Source organism: Poecilia reticulata, chromosome 18, assembly GCF_904066995.2.
Source record: "Poecilia reticulata chromosome 18, P_reticulata-male-v2, whole genome shotgun sequence".
NCBI classification, from domain to species: Eukaryota; Metazoa; Chordata; class Actinopteri; order Cyprinodontiformes; family Poeciliidae; genus Poecilia; species Poecilia reticulata.
In genome coordinates this window covers 6817891-6835712 of record NC_088847.1, presented here as the reverse complement: position 1 = coordinate 6835712, position 17822 = coordinate 6817891, and the positions used below count along the sequence as shown (strand labels likewise).

At 36.6% G+C, this 17822-nt stretch overlaps 1 protein-coding gene across 2 annotated transcripts; it reads right to left on the bottom strand.

Annotated features, from left to right (window-relative positions):
* Positions 1 to 282: 282 nt before the first annotated feature.
* On the bottom strand, positions 283 to 13186 carry LOC103480331 (uncharacterized). 2 transcript variants are annotated; one of them, XM_008435221.3, is made up of 14 exons: positions 12951 to 13185; positions 10166 to 10201; positions 9222 to 9527; positions 8037 to 8312; positions 7433 to 7732; positions 6159 to 6434; positions 5338 to 5580; positions 5128 to 5241; positions 4993 to 5008; positions 4792 to 4883; positions 4474 to 4524; positions 4299 to 4361; positions 4115 to 4174; positions 283 to 3155 (listed from the first exon to the last, which is right to left on the bottom strand). In XM_008435221.3, the coding sequence occupies exons 1-14, from the start codon at positions 12976 to 12978 to the stop codon at positions 3094 to 3096; spliced, it is 1923 nt and encodes a 640-aa protein (XP_008433443.3). In that variant the 5' UTR covers positions 12979 to 13185; the 3' UTR covers positions 283 to 3093. The 2 variants fall into 2 exon arrangements, with proteins under 2 accessions (XP_008433443.3, XP_081455984.1); XM_081599858.1 differs by lacking the exon at positions 283 to 3155 and having other exon boundaries at positions 3170 to 4174; positions 12951 to 13186.
* Positions 13187 to 17822: the final 4636 nt, after the last annotated feature.

The following is a 17822-nucleotide window of genomic DNA, read 5'->3' as shown; positions in this document are numbered from 1 at the left end:
TTCATGTTCATGACAGGAGTTATGTCATGTTTATCAAAGTGTCATGTCAGTCTTATTCACCCCCCTTCAAATAAAGTGTTTCCACAACGTTATTGAATTATTTATGATATCTGACATACTTTTTGTCATGAGCTAATGATACAACAACGAATGGTGATTGCAGTGCAGTTTACATTTTATTTACTAAGTAATGCGTTACTTAGTTACGCGTTGCTTAGCTACGTGTTACTTAGATACGCGTTACTTAGTTACGCGTTAGTTGAAATAAAATGCAAACTGCACTGCAATCACCATTCGTCCTACAAAAGACACAAAGACATCAGGTTTTAGTTTTACATATTATTATTACAGTATTTAATCAGTCACTGATGCTGAAGGCTGGTTCGACGGACAAAAAGGGCAAAATGCTCCAGATTTGAAGCTGATATCATTTTGTGATTTCACAAAGTGAAACTTTTTGTTTGAAATATATCATTTCTGCCAACGTGTTCTTAATAAATGTTATACAAGTATAAGTGGGGAAGCTTCCGGCTAATAAAGATGTTTCTGTAGCACAAATTCAAAAGACAAAAGCATAAATGGAACCAATGATCAGCCAAGATTTTCATTGTCATTTAACAGTAAAGAAAGAAGACAGTTCTTCAAAACATGCAAAAATTAGGGGACCTCAGAAATAATATAGCATTAATGACAGTTTGGCTTTCTATCCATAATAAATACACCGGAAGTCCAAAACTCTGTCTATATGCTTATGAGGCAATTCTTGACTCCATTAACGTTTTTCAGGACCATACTGTAATGTTATTAAAAACAAACTGTAAGAGTCAACACAGTCTGCAGCAAACTGAACAGCCAACTTAGATTAAAAGTTTGATTCTCTGTTGGCTCAAACATTTAATTCTTCACACCTCTGGGATGATCCTACCTTCACAATTCAAAGAGAAATAGTAGTTACAGAGTCCGCTCAGCACACAGAGCAGTGTGTGGCCCATGTTTATATCCAGAAATAAAATCCTGCGTTCGCTCTGGAAATGTTGTTCTTTGTCACAGAAGAAAGGCTTTAAACTGCAGAATAAGGGCAGCATTTGTGAAAAAGGCAAAACGTCTTCACAGAATAAACTGTTTGTGATTTTCAATTAGAACATTTCTAACCAAAAGTTCCTGTTGCCGATCTATTAGCTGATTAGTCTATTCTTAGCAACAGCCACACATTGTTTCATTGGTTTGCACATATTAGGTATGTTGTTTTTACAAGAAGCCCTTATTTGAATATTACTAAAAGAGTTTTTGTAAATAGATTTTTGTGTGCTTAGCAAAAAAAAAAAGTAATAATAATCAAAAGATAAACAATTAGCCATTATTAATGACTACATGTAAATACAGTATATTTGCTTTTGTCCATCAAAGTCTCTATGTTTTAAGATGTAATATAATGAAATAATGTAATTTCTTGAAGATTCACAATTTAGCTAAACTGTAGTTTTACTTTTCCTGGTGACAAACCTTCAAAAATTAAATGTCCTGTAATTATAGAAAAAATGTGTGGGAGTCTGAAAAGGAAGTAAAGATATTATCTCTGCTGTTGTTTCCCCCCCAACCCTCTAACTGACCTTGTCATTATTTATGGTTTTGCTCTGTTGTTGACCTGACTGTGTCTGACCACTACTGTGTGTTTTCTAATATCACTGGTTTGATCCAATGAGAGCCCACAGTCTGAGCTGTCAGGAGGCGCCATCTTACCCCTGAGGTGTTTCTAACCAAAATTCCTCTGCCTTTTTAAACCGATTCCCGTGATTCACTGGTCAGTAATTTTTTCCAACAAACCGAAAACAAAGTCGGACCGTGCAGCTCCGCTATTCTCGAAAAACGTTTTTAATAAGCGAGTATGCCCATGGAAAACTACAGGCATTAAGAAACTCAACATAAATTTCCTGTAAAGCAGAGAGGAAATGGAGGAAAAACAAATCGACAATCTACCACGTAACGCGCAAACAGCTTAATATTTACAGCTCTGCTGTCAGAAATTCAAGAACTGCATAGTTTACGAAAAATAATTAACAGTCACAAAAATAATCCCAAAGTTTTGTTTTCTACCACTGATAAAATGACCAAAGCTGATTTTAATGCTTCTTCAAATACTGCAACTGACTCTCTTTGTGAACAGTTTAGAGGCTAAAATCAATTAAAGCTAACACTTTAGCTTTAAAAAGCTAACACTTTTAAAGCTAAAATGTTAGCTTGTTAGCTCTAATTGAGTTCAGTTAGAGCTAACATTTTAAAATAATAGCTCTAATGGACTTAGCAAAATTTTTTGAGAAAAACAGTTTGTTTTCACTTGAGGAAACACTGGACACGTTTGCTGTGGCTGAGATGCATCAACCACAAGTCAAACCAACCATCTGCCTCTTGGACCCAATTCCCTCATTATTTTTTTTTCATTTTATAGATTGTCTTCTTATTAAATTTTAAACATTGTAATTTGCTCTCTTCAAAACCCAAAAGAGCAAACCTAATAAAAACGGAAACATGTTATGCAACCACAATAACGCTCCCCCTTAAAACATAGCGATCACTGAACAGAAAGCCGCTAAAGAAATAAAGAAGGTATCACATAAATACATTTTGTGTTAGGTCGACTCATTCACTTAAATATTTTAGCTCTGTTAGCTCTGATGTCATTTCTATTTGTTTTTGTTGCTCTTTGTTCACTTAAAACTAAAACACATCTCTAATGTTTGTAATACAAAATTCATTTTCTCACTGCTGTTTATCTGTAAATCTGATTATTTTATGGTGTTTGATTTACTTAACTTTAGGCATAAATATACCTTTCATGAAAAGAAATAATAAAAAGCTATTTCTGTGAAGTAATTGTAGCCATCTTGAGATCCATCACATTTTACCATGTTTGCGTTTTGTCATTTTCACAACTTATATCTGGGAGGCAATTTGTTTAACTCTGGAATATTACATAACTCACTTGACCAAATATTAAATTATAGCTCAACTATATATCTTGGCATATTATTTACATTATATCTCAATTGAAAACATTTTAAAATATGTACCCAGAGATATCTAAAGTAAAGATCATCAGTGTCCAGATTTAACTTCAGAGTAAACGGCTGCATCGGCTGCTGCTGGACTGGAGCTTCCTGTAGATGCAGAAAAAAAATTAATACAGTTACATGGAATAGGACAAATATAAAATAGATATAAACCATAAAGATAACATTTTATTTGAGCCTTAAATAATCAACCACTAATCCATTTAAAATGCCAAAGCAAATACATTTCCTATATCCATTAAGTGTTTGGGTTGATGGTCTGGCTGTTTGTATGTAACAAAGCCATTAGTACAGAGAGTGTTTTCACACCTGGTAGTCTGGTAGACACGATTGAAACATTTTCAGCTGGTGCGGTTCGCTTTCACACTGCACTGTGTCAAACGATATTAACCCTTTGATAAACCTTTTCACCCTGTGGTGGCGCTGCACCAAGAGCTACTGAAGAAAATGACAGGAAAACCTCAGTAGGAGACAGGAGCGTACTTCCTTCTTCGTAAAAGGTAAACAAAATTGAAGTAGGGTCAGATTTTAGTGGTTGTTGTTGGTAAAAGAGCATGACCTAGTGTAGACTTTCACGTTTGCTTTGGTTGTATTTACCCAGAATGCCCTGCGCTACATTTCACTTCCTCCTTTTGGTGTGGTTTTCGGTCCGCTTGCATTCACACATGGATTCGAACCGCATCAAAGTTCACCTCAACTGAACTGAGTCTTAGGTTTTTAGTTCACTGTTCTGGTCCACATCAGAGTTTGATTGATCATTCACACCTCCCTAAATGAACCGGACCTTCTAGGCTAATGAACTAGAATTTGATTAAAGCGGATCAAGCAGGTATAATGTAAATGCATCCATAGTGTAAAGCTGATGATAAACATGACTGTTTCCAAACAAGCTGAAACATCTCCTAGCATAAAATAGCATAAAGTTGATGAAAGATGTTGAATCTGAACCTGTAGTCTACACTAACAATTCATGAAGGCTTTAGATGAATATTTATGATCATTTCTAACCGATGATGTCCAACAGTTACTGATTCTGCTGATTGTACCTGCAGCTCCTGCTCTCACATCAGCATAAACGGCGCCCTCCTGTGGTTCACGATGGCCCCCTGAATAATAATTAATGTACAATATGTTTATAAATACTAAAGACAAAAAATGAATTGATGCTTTTCAAGAAAAACAATCTTTTCAGAGGACATTTTTTAACCCTTCATTGTTGGAGGAACTCACTCTTGTTTCCAGAGTTTTTAAATTCAAGGAGAGAGTAGGTGATGTGCTGGTGTTCGTTTGCATCTGAAACACATCAAGACTTAAATTCAGCTATTCAGGAATTTAAGTTATTTGGAATTAACCTTGATTTTAGCTTTGTGTTGGATGTTTCAGTGTTTCAGCAGGTAAACTTCACCATTTACAGGGTCTTCAGAGGGTCTCACTGAGTCATACAAGTTAGATGTTCCTGAAGGTAACAAATAAGATGTAAATTATTTCCGATCACAATTATAGCAATTAAGTTTATTCCAGTTGGGCTTTTTTTTTTTTTACTTGAAATTAATAGTTGAAAATTAAATACGAATAAATTCAAGCTTTGTGTTTTTTTTTTTGTATTTCTGTCACAATTCAGTCACTAAAAGCTAAACAAAAGTTAAAATTGTTGTTGACACTAATATTTCATAATGTTATAAAAATATGATCAACTAATGATACAGACAGATTCAGTACTGACCATGTAGAGGAGAGCTGTACTCATTAGCTTCAGATTGGCTGACTGTGTGATTTGTGCGGGAGCCACGACCTCTGCTCTCTGACCGGACCAACCTGGAACAAATACAAAATATATATATATAAAAAAAACTAAACATGGAAATGAAATGCATTGTAAAGATATTTTATGTGTTGATGAGAGCAAATGAAGAGTTTTACAGACCTGAGGCAAAAATGATCTGAAAGATATATTTATAGAAAAATGATTAGATGTTCAAAGATTGTTTTTCTGGTTTTCAACATGAGATTGATGTCAGTAAGACACTTTCTATACGTCGTCAGAAGATGAAAGTCTGACCTTTGAACTTTATGAAGCAACACAGAAGCAGCAGGAGGACAACGAGGACGACACCACAAACCGATCCAACGACCCAAATGACAGGAAATGAAGAGCTGCTCTGTTTTGAACCAGCTGTTGAAAAATAAGAAAACATCTTCATATGAATATGAGTCTAAGTTTTCACAACTATTCATCTCATTATTAAAATACCTATAACATTTTACTCACCTTTAACTCCCATCCAGCTCTGAGGTGAAACTTCTCCTGAATGTTCACACTTGTAGAAACCTTCATCTGACTGAGACACTGCAGAGATCTTCAGCTCTCCTCTGCTGTCATTTTGGATCAGTTTGTCATTATGATAGAAAATCACATCAGAAAGTTTGTTTTCTCCTCTCCGTCTGCAGCTCAGAGTAACAGAAGCTCCTTCAGTCACAGGATGGACGGGGCTCACCAGGAGAAGATCTTCATCTGGAAACCAGTCAGAGAAAATGAAGCTTCAGTCAGAAATCAGCTGCTGGAGACAATTAGAGGAAGTTATGGAGAATAAACTCAACATATATTTTGTTTGATATTCAATTTTTTTCCCCCACAATGTTTGATGAATTTAACAAAGTAAAGGCCACAGAGTTACTGAAAATGTATGAAGCAACTTGATGATGAAGAGAACTACCTTGAATTTCAAATGACAGATTTGTTAAAAGTGGGATGAACCAGAAACATAAAAGATTGAGCATTTTCCAGTAAATAATATTTTAATTAAAAGATAAATAAATGTTACATTTTGAAAAGACTTGATAAATGTATAAATTATTCCAAAAAACTGTTGGAATTAAAATAACTGGATGATCTTTAAAACTATTCTGACAGGATCTAAGTTATTTAAGTCTAAAATATTTTATTCTTCTGCGATCATCAGATTGAATTTAAATTAGATTCTCATTCACTTCCAACTTATTTGTACATTTAATTTTAGTTTTTGAAACATTGAGCAGTTCATTTTATGAGAAGCTGTTACAATTAATGAAAGGCAACAAATAATAACATACATTGAAAAGTGATGTTGACTGCATTGCTGAACTCTCCTGATCTGGATTCACACCAGACAACTGATTTATGGGTCCATGTTCTGTTGAAGGTACATGAGGATCCAGTCATTGTCCCCAAGGGGGAGCAGTTATCAATGTAGAACAGATGACCTGATTCTGTGAACTCCTTCACTCTCCACTCAGTAGAGTTTCCTCCACAGGTCAGAGTCACAGACTCAGAGGTGAAGTGTTGCTCTCTGTCAGGACTCACTGAGAGAGACGCTGCTGGATGAGGATCTGAAGGACAACATGGAGGAAATAATCAACATAAAAGGCAGAGCAGAAAAATCTTAATTCAATTCCTGCTTTTCTTTGTTCAGATTAAAACTTTTTTGTAACATTTTCACAGCAATGCTCTTATAAAAGGTGGAGAACCCTCTTTATCTTAAAGACAAATCTGTGTGTTTGATTTATTTGTTCTTCACTTCTCATCTCAGTGGTTTTTAACTCGGCCTCAGCTGTGCAGCTGTTTATCTAATCGTCTTTAAATGCACATTAATATTTGATTATGAATTAAAAATACAGCAACTGAATAATTTTTTACAGAATTTCCAGTGATTATCCCATCAATAATGTGTTCCTCACATTGGAGTGTCTGTGTTTCTCTGCTGGGGGGGAGGAAGTCAGGGCCTCTCTGCTTTTAGAAGGACAATATGGCTGAAAACTTAAGACAATATAAAAGTTTCATATCAGTCAATATCAATAATTATTGATGAGTTTTTTGTTTTTAATATTCTAAAGACTGAAAACAGATAAGGTGACTTTTCCTGTTTTATCCTTCATCACTCCATGGTTTTTATTTTTATTGTTTTTATAAGGTATGTTACTCAACAGCTTGTTGCTAGGTAACCAGTGAGTTAGTTGATGCCACCCATCTAGCTTAGTTGACCATGAGAGGTTGAGCAGTAGAACCCTTTCGTCCGCCTACATCTCCCAGAATGCTGTGCGGTTCTGGATCAGAGTTCAGTGAAATGATTTAATATTCTATCAGATGTATTATTTATTGATATTGACCTCATCTATTTGCAGTATGTACTGTTAATGATTTATTGTGCAGCTCTTATGAATGGAAATTAAATCTATTTTCACCACTGGATAAAGTTCTGTAAATTAAATCTTCAATCATTCAATCTAATTTTACAAACGTCTGTGCAGAAAAACCTCAAACGTGATCAGTGGGATGTCAGGTTGGTCAACAAGATAGAAGTTTAGTAGTAGAACAGAAACACACTGACCTGCAGACCAGATGAACTTTGGATAACTATAAAATGCAAAAACCTCTGGGTTTCCTCTTCCAGCTCTACATAAATATCCTGCTGTTTGTTTCTGTCCATGAATGATGAAGTAGTTCTCTACAGTCCCATTGATGCTACCAGGCAGAAGCTCATATCTGTAGCTGTTCTTTGATAAATCAGGAACAACTTTATACCAGTAGAACCTCCATCCTGCAGATGAAGGTTTAACCTCACAGCTCAGAGTCACTGAGGTTCCAGGATTCAGCCATGATGGAGACACAGTGAGGACTGAATCTGGTGCTGTTGGACAGAGAAACAGTTTATTGGATTATTTTTCGTATGATAAACCTGTTAGAGTCACATTGTGAGCATTGAAAAACAGTGACATCACTAAACAAGTAAAAAACATGTAAAAGGAACAACTCAGCTTTCTTAACATTGAAACGTGCTACTAATAAAAAGAAAAACATTCAAAGTTTTGCAAGCTGATTATTATGTCCTTCAAAATTAAACAGAATTCACAAGTAAAGCTAAATATCATTAATTATGATGGACAACATGGGTTCAAACGTTAAAGTCAGAAGATAAAAACAAATTAACCTACGGTATATAGTGATGTTGACTGCATTGCTGAACTCTCCTGATCCAGACTCACACCAGTACACTGCTCTGTGGTACTGGGGACTCATGAAGGTACATGAGGATCCAGTCATTGTTCCCCAGTTGGAGCAGTGTGATAAATCTGGCTCATAGTATGATTCTTTAAATCTCCTCACTCTCCAGTCAGCAGAGCTTCCTTCACAGTTCAGTTTAATTTCATCAATAGTAAAAAGTTTCTCTTTGTTTGGACTCACTGTGAGAGACGCTGCTGGATGAGAATCTGGAATACGAGAAACACAGATAAGAGAAAATCAACTTGAAATAAAACCTTTTCTATGTTTTTGAAGAGTTTTTCCTCTTCGCAGATTTCAACAAGTGCAATACTGGATGATCAGTCCTGAAAATTTGTGCTAATAAATCACTTTGTTTCACTATTTCTCCTCCTTGCGCTCAGTATTTAGTTTTTATCAATTGTACCTTGTATGTTTTTCCAGTACTAATATTTCAATTAATAACTACTTTTTGCACAAATTGTGTTCATGAACCACCATGAACACAATTTGTCCGACCCGACCCCGGATAAGCGGAAGAAAATGGATGGATGGATGGATGGATGGATGGATGGATGGATGGATGGATGGATGGATGGATGGATGGATGGATGGATGGATGGATGGAATATTTCAATTAATAACTACTTTTTGCACAGATTGTGTTCATGAATGACAACAGGATTTTTCTCTAATCTTGCAGCCACACTGAAGACATTAATGCACAATTACAATTTATTGTGAAATGGATTTTTTTGCGTGGTGGTTCACATTTCCAAATATCTCCTGTCTGCCTCCAACCTTTACTGACGTTGGCGAGTATCAATGACATACAGGATGAAGGCGACCTGGTGGTACAGATTTAAAAAGATCAGATATGGATCAGATTTTGAACCACAAGTGTCCTGGACCACATTGGAAAAGATCCAGTCTGTGTTCAGACTGTCACGAAAAGATCAGATAGAGGTCGCATAAGAACAAAGAAAATCTGATTTGGGTCACTTCTCTCTGCAGTGTGAATGTAGCCTTAGTTTAACATGATTCACAAACTTTTAAGTCAAAATTAGATAATCACACATATGAACTAAAACTGAATGATAGAAGAAGAAGATTAGTTCATTAGTTTGAATCACACTGACCTGCAGACCAGATAAACTTTGGTTCACTGTATTCAGTGAAATCTTCTGGGTTTCTTCTTCCAGCTCTACATGTAAATCCTGCTGTTTGTTTCTGTCCATGAATGATGGAGGAGTTCTTTACAGTTTCACTGATGCTACCAGGCAGTGGATCATATCTGTAGCTGTTCTTTGATAAATCAGGAACAGCTTTATACCAGTAGAACCTCCATCCTGCAGGTGATGAAGGTTTAACCTCACAGCTCAGATTTACTGAGGCTCCAGGACTCAGCCATGATGGAGACACAGTGAGGATGGACTTTAGTGCTGCTGAACACAGAATTTTTTTATGTATTAATCCTCTTAGAACTGTACAAAACGAAACAGACTCAACACAGTTTTTGTTTCATCATCAACTGAAGAAAGAACTAAATTCTCTTTCACATTTAGGTAATGTGTATTTATATTTTTCTAGGACTCAAACAGCCTCCACTACCTAGTTAGACTCCTTGCATCATAATAAAATGTATAATTATTTTCTGTCAGTTGGAAAAAAATAAAAATAAAAAAGTGAATCATCCAGTTGGAGAAGTTGGAGATCATACATGTTATTTACAAAGTCAATTACAGCCTCATATGGAGTCACTCCCAAGTACTGTTGCTTGTTGCTCCAAAGCCTCTCGCAGCTATTTATGGTTCAAAACACCAAAAGTTCTCCAGATGCCAAGTTGCCTATAAAACACAAATTTTTTCTCCCAACAAGAAAACTCACCATATTAATCCCAACATCTCTCAATCAAAGTAATTCAAGTGCAGGTAAAAGTTGTCTGAGTTTCCACAGACAACTTTTACCTGGTGTGACATGAAGATGAAGGAACGGAAGACAGAAGCATAATTGAATCAATTGATAATGTCAGTCAATATTCACAGCTCTAGTCAGCAGTAATGAGGGAAGATTTTTGTTTTACCTGTAGACTTTCCACAGCAGAGGAGTAAACTGGGAACTAAAACAAAGTTTACAATTTTGTTAGTTATCAAGTAAAAAACAAAAAAATGTAATACATTTAATTCTATTTTGCATACTTCTGGAGAAACAGCTATCAATACATTTTATAAACAAAGAAAGGCAGAGACATTTTGATCTTGTTGGTTCTAATGGAGACATTGTTGACCCACTTTAAGCCAGTTCTTTCATTGGATCTTAAAGGTTTAAACATTGAGCATCTTATTAGTGAGGAGGATCTTGTTCCAGATGTTACAACTAAAACTTAAAGAACTGATGACCCAAACATGGAACATCTAAAGGAAACATCACAGTCTCCTCTAGCCATAGTGGTTCTGCTAGAAAAACATTTACATTTTATAAATTTCCCTCGGTGGTGTTTTATATCAAGCACATACAAACTTGAAATATTTAAAGTTACCAAAATTCAGCATTGAAAATCTCTATGTGACAATGGTGATATGAATTTCATCCATCCATCCATTTTCTTTACACCTTAGTTTGACCCCTTAATGGGGTCGGGAGGGTTGCCAGTGCCCATCTCCAGCTTCGTTCCAGGCAAGAGGCGGGGTCACACTGGACAGGTCGCCAGTCTTTCACAGGGCAACACAGAGACACACAGGACACACAACCATGCACACACACACTCACACCTAGGAACAGTTTGGAGAGGCCAATTAACCTAACAGTCATATTTTTGGACTGTGGGAGGAAACCGGAGTACCCGGAGAAAACCCACACATGCACAGGGAGAACATGCAAACTCCATGCAGAAAGACCGGGGCCGGGAATCGAACCCAGAACCTTCTTGCTGCAAGGCAACAGCTCTACCAACTGCACCTCTGTGCAGCCCTATGAATTTCACATTCTGGCAAATATTTTTAATGCTCTTTTATTTTTATCTAATGTGGTTTCATTTGTAAGCAGCCAATTTGTAGAATTATGCCCTACATGTGAGAACACAATCTGCAAAAGCATCCTGGATGATGTTGAACCGTTATGCCTGGCAGAGCAACATCAGGTTCTTTATCTTTGGTGGACAAATAAAGATTTTGGCATAAGTTCAAAGATTTAATGTTAGCAATTCTCCACCAATCATAAAGCAAAATGTCACACTTTCTGTCACCATGCAGAGAATCTGTCACTGTCCCAGTACTGGAGCTTCAAAGCAGGAACTGACCTGCAGCTCTTATTCTGTACTCTACTCTCTGTCTAAGGGGCGTCACCCTTATACCTCTGATGTTCAGGAGTCGTGTGTCTAAATAGCAGCTGTCAGAGTTGTGTGTGCAGGATAAGAAACAACTTCCTCTATGACTATGAATCTATATTTTAATTCAAAGTTTAAACCAACCACAATTAAACTTAAGGAAACAAGTTAAACACAAAACAGTGAAACAAGATCTACAATACTAATATTGTTTTAAATATCATTGATTAATGATCAACACCGCCCTCTGCTGGTCTTGTTTTGTTTCTCCTACTCATGGACTTTCACTGGCGACATTCTGTAAAGTCCTCGCCGCTGTTCTGATTTGCTTGATGACTTTTTATTGCCCCTTTTCCACCGGCTCCACCTCAACAAATCGATTCGGCTCTATTTCGGAGTGACCGCGTTTCCACCGGCCCAACTTGGCTCTGTAGCAGAGTGCCGCCTCCTGGTGGTTTGTAGAATTATGCCCTACATGTGAGAACACAATCTGCAAAAGCATCCTGGATGATGTTGAACCGTTATGCCTGGCAGAGCAACATCAGGTTCTTTATCTTTGGTGGACAAATAAAGATTTTGGCATAAGTTCAGTTTTTGACTGTTTAATGGGATAATCTCAGATTCATAGAAGAGTAAGACTGTAGTCATTTACTGAACATTACACACACATACCTATAGATCCCAAACTAATTATTTTATTACATAGAAAGTGCAGAACTGTCTGAGTTAGACAGGTCGATGACCTTTATGTTTTATGGGCACAAAGCTCATAAAGCCCAATCTGTTTATGTACAGAATGGGCTGGAGAGACCTGCAGTGTTTAGTCTCCGTTTTCCTGTAAGATTATGAAGGTATCTGAGCCGCCATGTTTCAGAGACTGGCAGCAAAGTTTTTTTGTGCAAATGGGCCTGGGTCTTAACTTCCAAGGTGAGGAGCTCATGAATTTATAGAGTCCACAAGGTATGAAGGAAACCCCAGACAACAGCCCCTCTAAAAATGTGAAAATAGAATTTTCTCAACTGATCCTCACTTCCTGAAGTGAAGCTGAAGCACAGTTGGCAGAGTAATCAGGCTACAGACGCCATAAGATTGGCTATTTTCCATCAATAATTACAATTCAGCTTTCCCTCACCTCCTTACATTAAAAAAGAGAACATAATTCAAATCATGCAATAGAGAAAAGTAGAATGACTAATGTTCATGATTTGATATTGACATGTTTTCTGTAAGAAACAAGTGGTGTAAATGTTAAGTGTTTCTATCTGTTGACAAAAAATATGCTAAATACAAGGAAGTTCAACTGTCTGTTCAGACACTTATGAAGAAATTATTGGCCACATTCAAAATTGACCAAAATTATGTTGCAAGTGTATTAAATACAAATTGTATGCAAGAGTTAAAACTGAAGCAAACTAAACAACCTGCTAAAATAAAATCTTTAACTTTTCTGTACATCTCTTTAATTAAAGTCCGACATTTTGTTTTTCACACTATAAAGATCAACTCATCGACACGATTCAAAGAGAAAATGCAACATACTTACGTAATAAGCCCAGCAAAGTGTTGGCCATGTTTAAATCCAGTGATAAAATGTTTCAGTTCTTGTGCTCGATCTAAAATGGTGGCTCTCTGTTTGTGAGGATTGTCAAGTGTCGTCTTCACAGAATATCTGCCCTCACTGGTTGCTTCGTTTGAGGAAACTGTGAACATTTCTCTATTAGAATGTTTAAAAAAAGCCACTTCCTGTCTTGCTTCTTTCTGTTAAGCCGTAAACAAGTTGTTGGTTCAGTCGAATTCACACGTCATGTATATTTTGAAAGATGAAGTCTTTCAAAAGTCACTACTTGTGTATAACTAAAACTTAAGTTGCTGAGAAATCTTATAGAGAATTTGTAATTAATTTAGAAAAATACAATTTAAAAACTGTTACATGAGGAATGAAGCTTTACTGTTGTGTTTAAATTAGGTCACAGGTGCAATATTATCTAAAATACACTTTTGAGCTCTATATCATGTTACTCCCTCATCAAAAACATTCCTAGAGTGTCAGTGAGTTATGCTCATTAGGCTGAAGTATTGGAGGGGAGACGGTTGAGGCTTCAGTCAGTGATCCAGAAAGACGGAGTTTGGTGTTAGTCATACAGGGAAGTAGTTGAGGAGACTACATCTTAGTAGTCCAGGAAGTAGATTGTTCTTGAACTTGTTGATTAAAGAATCAACAAGAAAGAGCAACAATAATTGTCAATCAGGTTCAAAAAAAGAAACAAAACTGTTTCTGAAGTGTCTGAATGGCTGTAACAATTTTGAGAAGCAGATCCAGGAAGTTTCACTGAGCATCTAGTCTGGCCATTGCCTTCCTGTGTGATTCCTCTTGAATAAAATCTCACTTACAGCACAGTCCAGGTTTTGTCTCCTTCCCCTGGATTCCCTCCAGTAGATTTTCTACTGGGCAAATCAGCAGACAAAAGAAGAAATTGTGAACAATAACTATGATTTTCTGCACTGTTTTAGAATTGTAGTCTGCCTTTAGCTTTAGCAATGGCAGCACAGGAAGCGAATGAAGCCGTTCAGTCCATGTTAGCCACGTTTCCACATATTGAATTAACATTCCCAGATGCGTCCTTTGGATTGGCGCTTCTCTCTCGTTATCCCCACAAAGGGTTAAGCTTTGAAACACGAGGCCAACTGTGTGAAATGTCAACTTCTGGTAAAACTGAGGTTATACTGGGAGCTGATGTCATTTAAGTGAAGATCAAGATCATCATGTTTGCTTCTGTTACTTTGTAAAACCTAGTCAAGTATTTCTCTGCTAAAATTCTTCTGCTTCTAGTGGTAAAAATGAGTTTCAGTTGTTTGTGTGCATTCCTTAAGAAAGAATCAAACCTGACTGGGATCTGAAAACTCTGTTGAGTTCTGCTTCTATTTTACTGTCCTTCCTCTTGCAGCTTCCTGTGTTACAAGAAGAGGCAGTGCAACCTTTAGTGCAGAGATAATTGCTGTTAGATGTTGCAGGAACATCTAGGAAAGCAGATTTAACTCATCATGCAGGGTCAGTCCCAGGCTACATGAGGCCTTGAGTAGAATTTGACCTCTTGCTGGTAAAAACATCAGCACCTTCGAAAGCTTCTCTGTTAGACTTAGTGAAACCTGGGGGAGGGGGAGTAGCTTAACTGGCCAGCCTAAAAAGCAATAAATGAAACACTGAAACGTCTCCTTTCTAGGAAACTTATTTCTATTGAGATACTATTAGCATTTTTATTTTAATTTCTAAAACTGTCATAATTATTCAGTTGTGGTTTTTCTCTGTCTGCTCTTTATTTTACGTCACTTTGTGCAGAAGCTTCCTCCATGGGCAGAGCGCACAGAGGTCAGGGTCAGTCAGCAGCTTCAACAGAGCCGCAGTAACACAGACAGCTACAGGAGACTCTTCCTCCCCACAGCAATCAGCAACAACTCTGAATGAAATTGCATCATAGTTAATGTCAACATGTTAACTGTGTAATTAAAAAGATGCTAAAAATACAAAGACTGTTTTTATTCAAGGTAACTTTATTTGATTCTAGAAAGTCTAGCAGCTCATTTTTCAAACAATTGACAATCACAGCAGAGCAGTTCAAAGAACAGACGTCCTTATGATCCAAATAGTCCTGACAAAGTGCTGAATTTTCTATTGACATGAGTTGAAACAAAACAATAAAATAATATTTGTCACATAGCAATAAGAAACAGTTAAATAAGCACCTCTATGACAACACGCTAGTACAGATATTCAGGTCTAAAAAGACAGAGTGAAAAACCAAAGAGAACATTTTAAAGAGAACATAACTTTAACACAATTCTATAAAAACCTTATCGGATTTATAGAAACTGTTCATACTGATCACTTCCAGATTTTGTATTTTCATTCCTCTTGACAAAATCTTCAGTCTGAATCTGACCTGGTGGTGACTTTAGCATAATCCCGTCGTTTTTGACCTGAAACTATAAATTTATCTTTCAGTTGATTGTTGTTAGAAGTTGCTGTATAATTGCCAGGCTTAACAGTATTTATCTGATAATTAATCTTTATACTGTACCATTTACGTAGTCTCCAGGCTGTCTGATTGTTTCGTAGACACAAAGGTCTCCTACAAGTCAGTAATAAACACAGAAAAGTTACAAAGTTTCATCTCGTCAGTAATGCTGATGGAAATTTAACATTAGAATTCCTATCCACATTTTTAAATATCCTCAACACTCTTGACTTAAATTCCTTTTATCCAAATTATTGTTTTAAATAGATGGATGTTATAAGTTATATCCAGCCTTGAAATGGACTGGTGACTCGTCCAGGGTAACCCCGCTTCCTGCCCGTTCACAGATGGAGATAGGCACCAGCACGCTTTCAGACCCCAATGGGAAAAGGGTGCAAGAAAATGGATGGATGGATGGATGGATGGATGGATGGATGGATGGATGGATGGATGGATGGATGGATGGATGGATGGATGGATGGATGGATGGATGGATGGATGGATGGATGGATGGATGGATGGATGGATGGATGGATGGATGGATGGATGGATGGATGGATGGATGGAAGTTATAATCATTTATATCATGAACCTGACTAGCTCATGGGCAACTTTATTACCACTATAAAAACCAAGCTGCACTGTGATTCAGCATGTTGATTGTAGTCAGAACAGCGAAGACTGCAAATGTTGGAATTTTTTTTTTTTTTTAGAAAAAAGTTATACTAAAATATATTTGCAATTTCTTCAGAGAACTGAACAAACAACAGCATCAGGTATACTTATATAATTTATGTTAAATATGTTGAAATCTGATCTTTAAAACTATTCTGAGAGGCTCTGAGTTATTTATAATCGTTCAAGTCTAAACAAATATTTTCTTCTTCTGCTATCATCCGATTTAATTTAAATGAGTTTGTCTGAAAAGATTCTCATTCACTTTCAACTTATTTGTACATTTAGTTTTAGGTTTTGAAACATTGAGAAGTTCATATTATTAGAAGCTGTTACAATTAATGAAAGGCCGCAAATAATAACATACATTGAAAAGTGATGTTGACTTCATTGCTGAACTCTCCTCACACCAGAAAACTGATTTATGGGTCTATGTTCTGTTGAAGGTACATGAGGATCCAGTCATTGACCCGCAGTTGTAGCAGTTTCCAATGTATGATAGGTAACCTGATTCTCCAAACTCCTTCAGTTTCCACTCAGTAGAGTTTCCTCCACAGGTCAGAGTCACAGACTCAGAGGTGAAGTGTTGCTCTCTGTCAGGACTCACTGAGAGAGACGCTGCTGGATGAGGATCTGAAGAACAAGAAACACAGATAAGAGAAATCTAGAGGAAATCAACTTGAAATAAAACCTGTTCTATGTTTTTGAAGAGTTTTTCAAAAACATAGCTTGAGCACCTGCCTTTTTTGCTCCTTGCCCCCAAGTGCCCTTTTGGTCAATTTTTATTTGTTTATTATTATTATTTTTTTTTGTATTATTATTTTCTAAGCCCTCTTCTGACACATAACATGTACTAAAATTATTATTTTAATTAATTAATTTATTTTTGTACAACATAATAAGCCCCCCTGTCACCTTGTTACCTTTGACCTTTTGCCCGTGACGCATGACGCAGTTGCCTCTCGTGCAGTGAGATAAGGCGGCTAACTGAAGCTCAACGTAGCGAACGTTCCAGATTACAGAACAGTTTTTGGTGAATAAAAAAAAAAACGTTTTTGGTGAATAAAGTGAAGCTACTTGTCAGATGACGGAAAACGTTGAAGTATCGTTTCTGCTTCAGCTCGGAGTCGCGGTTTAAGCAGAGAGGCAATGAAATACAACAGACACTGACGGGCCTCTGCGTCTGACTTTCTCTGAAGAACTACTGAGGGGAGGAGACAGCAAGGTGAGGAAAACTGTTCTTATCTATCGATTCAGTATTTTTATCATACAGACATTAGCCTGTTGTTGTGCTATTAGCTGCTAGCTAACGACTTTGCTAGCAAAGTTAGATAACTAAAAGCTTCTTCCCTGTACCGTTAATGATATCAGTCATTCTTTAGTATTCATTATGCAATGCGAGGCACATCGCCCGTCCAAAACCGATCATCTCCATAATGGATATATGTCCGATCTTCTAATTTCCTTTGCTGCATAATGTACATTACATTTATTCTGGCGTTAGGTAAATGTATCTTGAAGGAGAATAACACTTAAATAAAAGTCCAACAAGGATATTAATTTAGAATTAAAAATAACTCACCCTAAATTACCATGATAGATATAATGAATGTAATAAAAGTGACATTAATGAAGGGGAAAAAACTCAACCCAGACTTTAAGTTGGGTTGAGTTGAGCTGTATAATATTTTTGGAGCTCACTACAAATGATTTACTCCTAATTGTTA

Excerpts from the sequence above, each read along its gene's own strand:
- LOC103480331 (XM_081599858.1), bottom strand. The coding sequence starts at position 12,978 with ATGGCCAACACTTTGCTGGGCTTATTAC. Across the intron at positions 10,202-12,950 it reads CACTTTGCTGGGCTTATTAC|TTCCCAGTTTACTCCTCTGC; the intron begins GTAAGTATGTTG and ends ACTTTGTTTTAG. Across the intron at positions 6,435-7,432 it reads AAAGTTCATCTGGTCTGCAG|ATCCTCATCCAGCAGCGTCT; the intron begins GTCAGTGTGTTT and ends GTTGTCCTTCAG.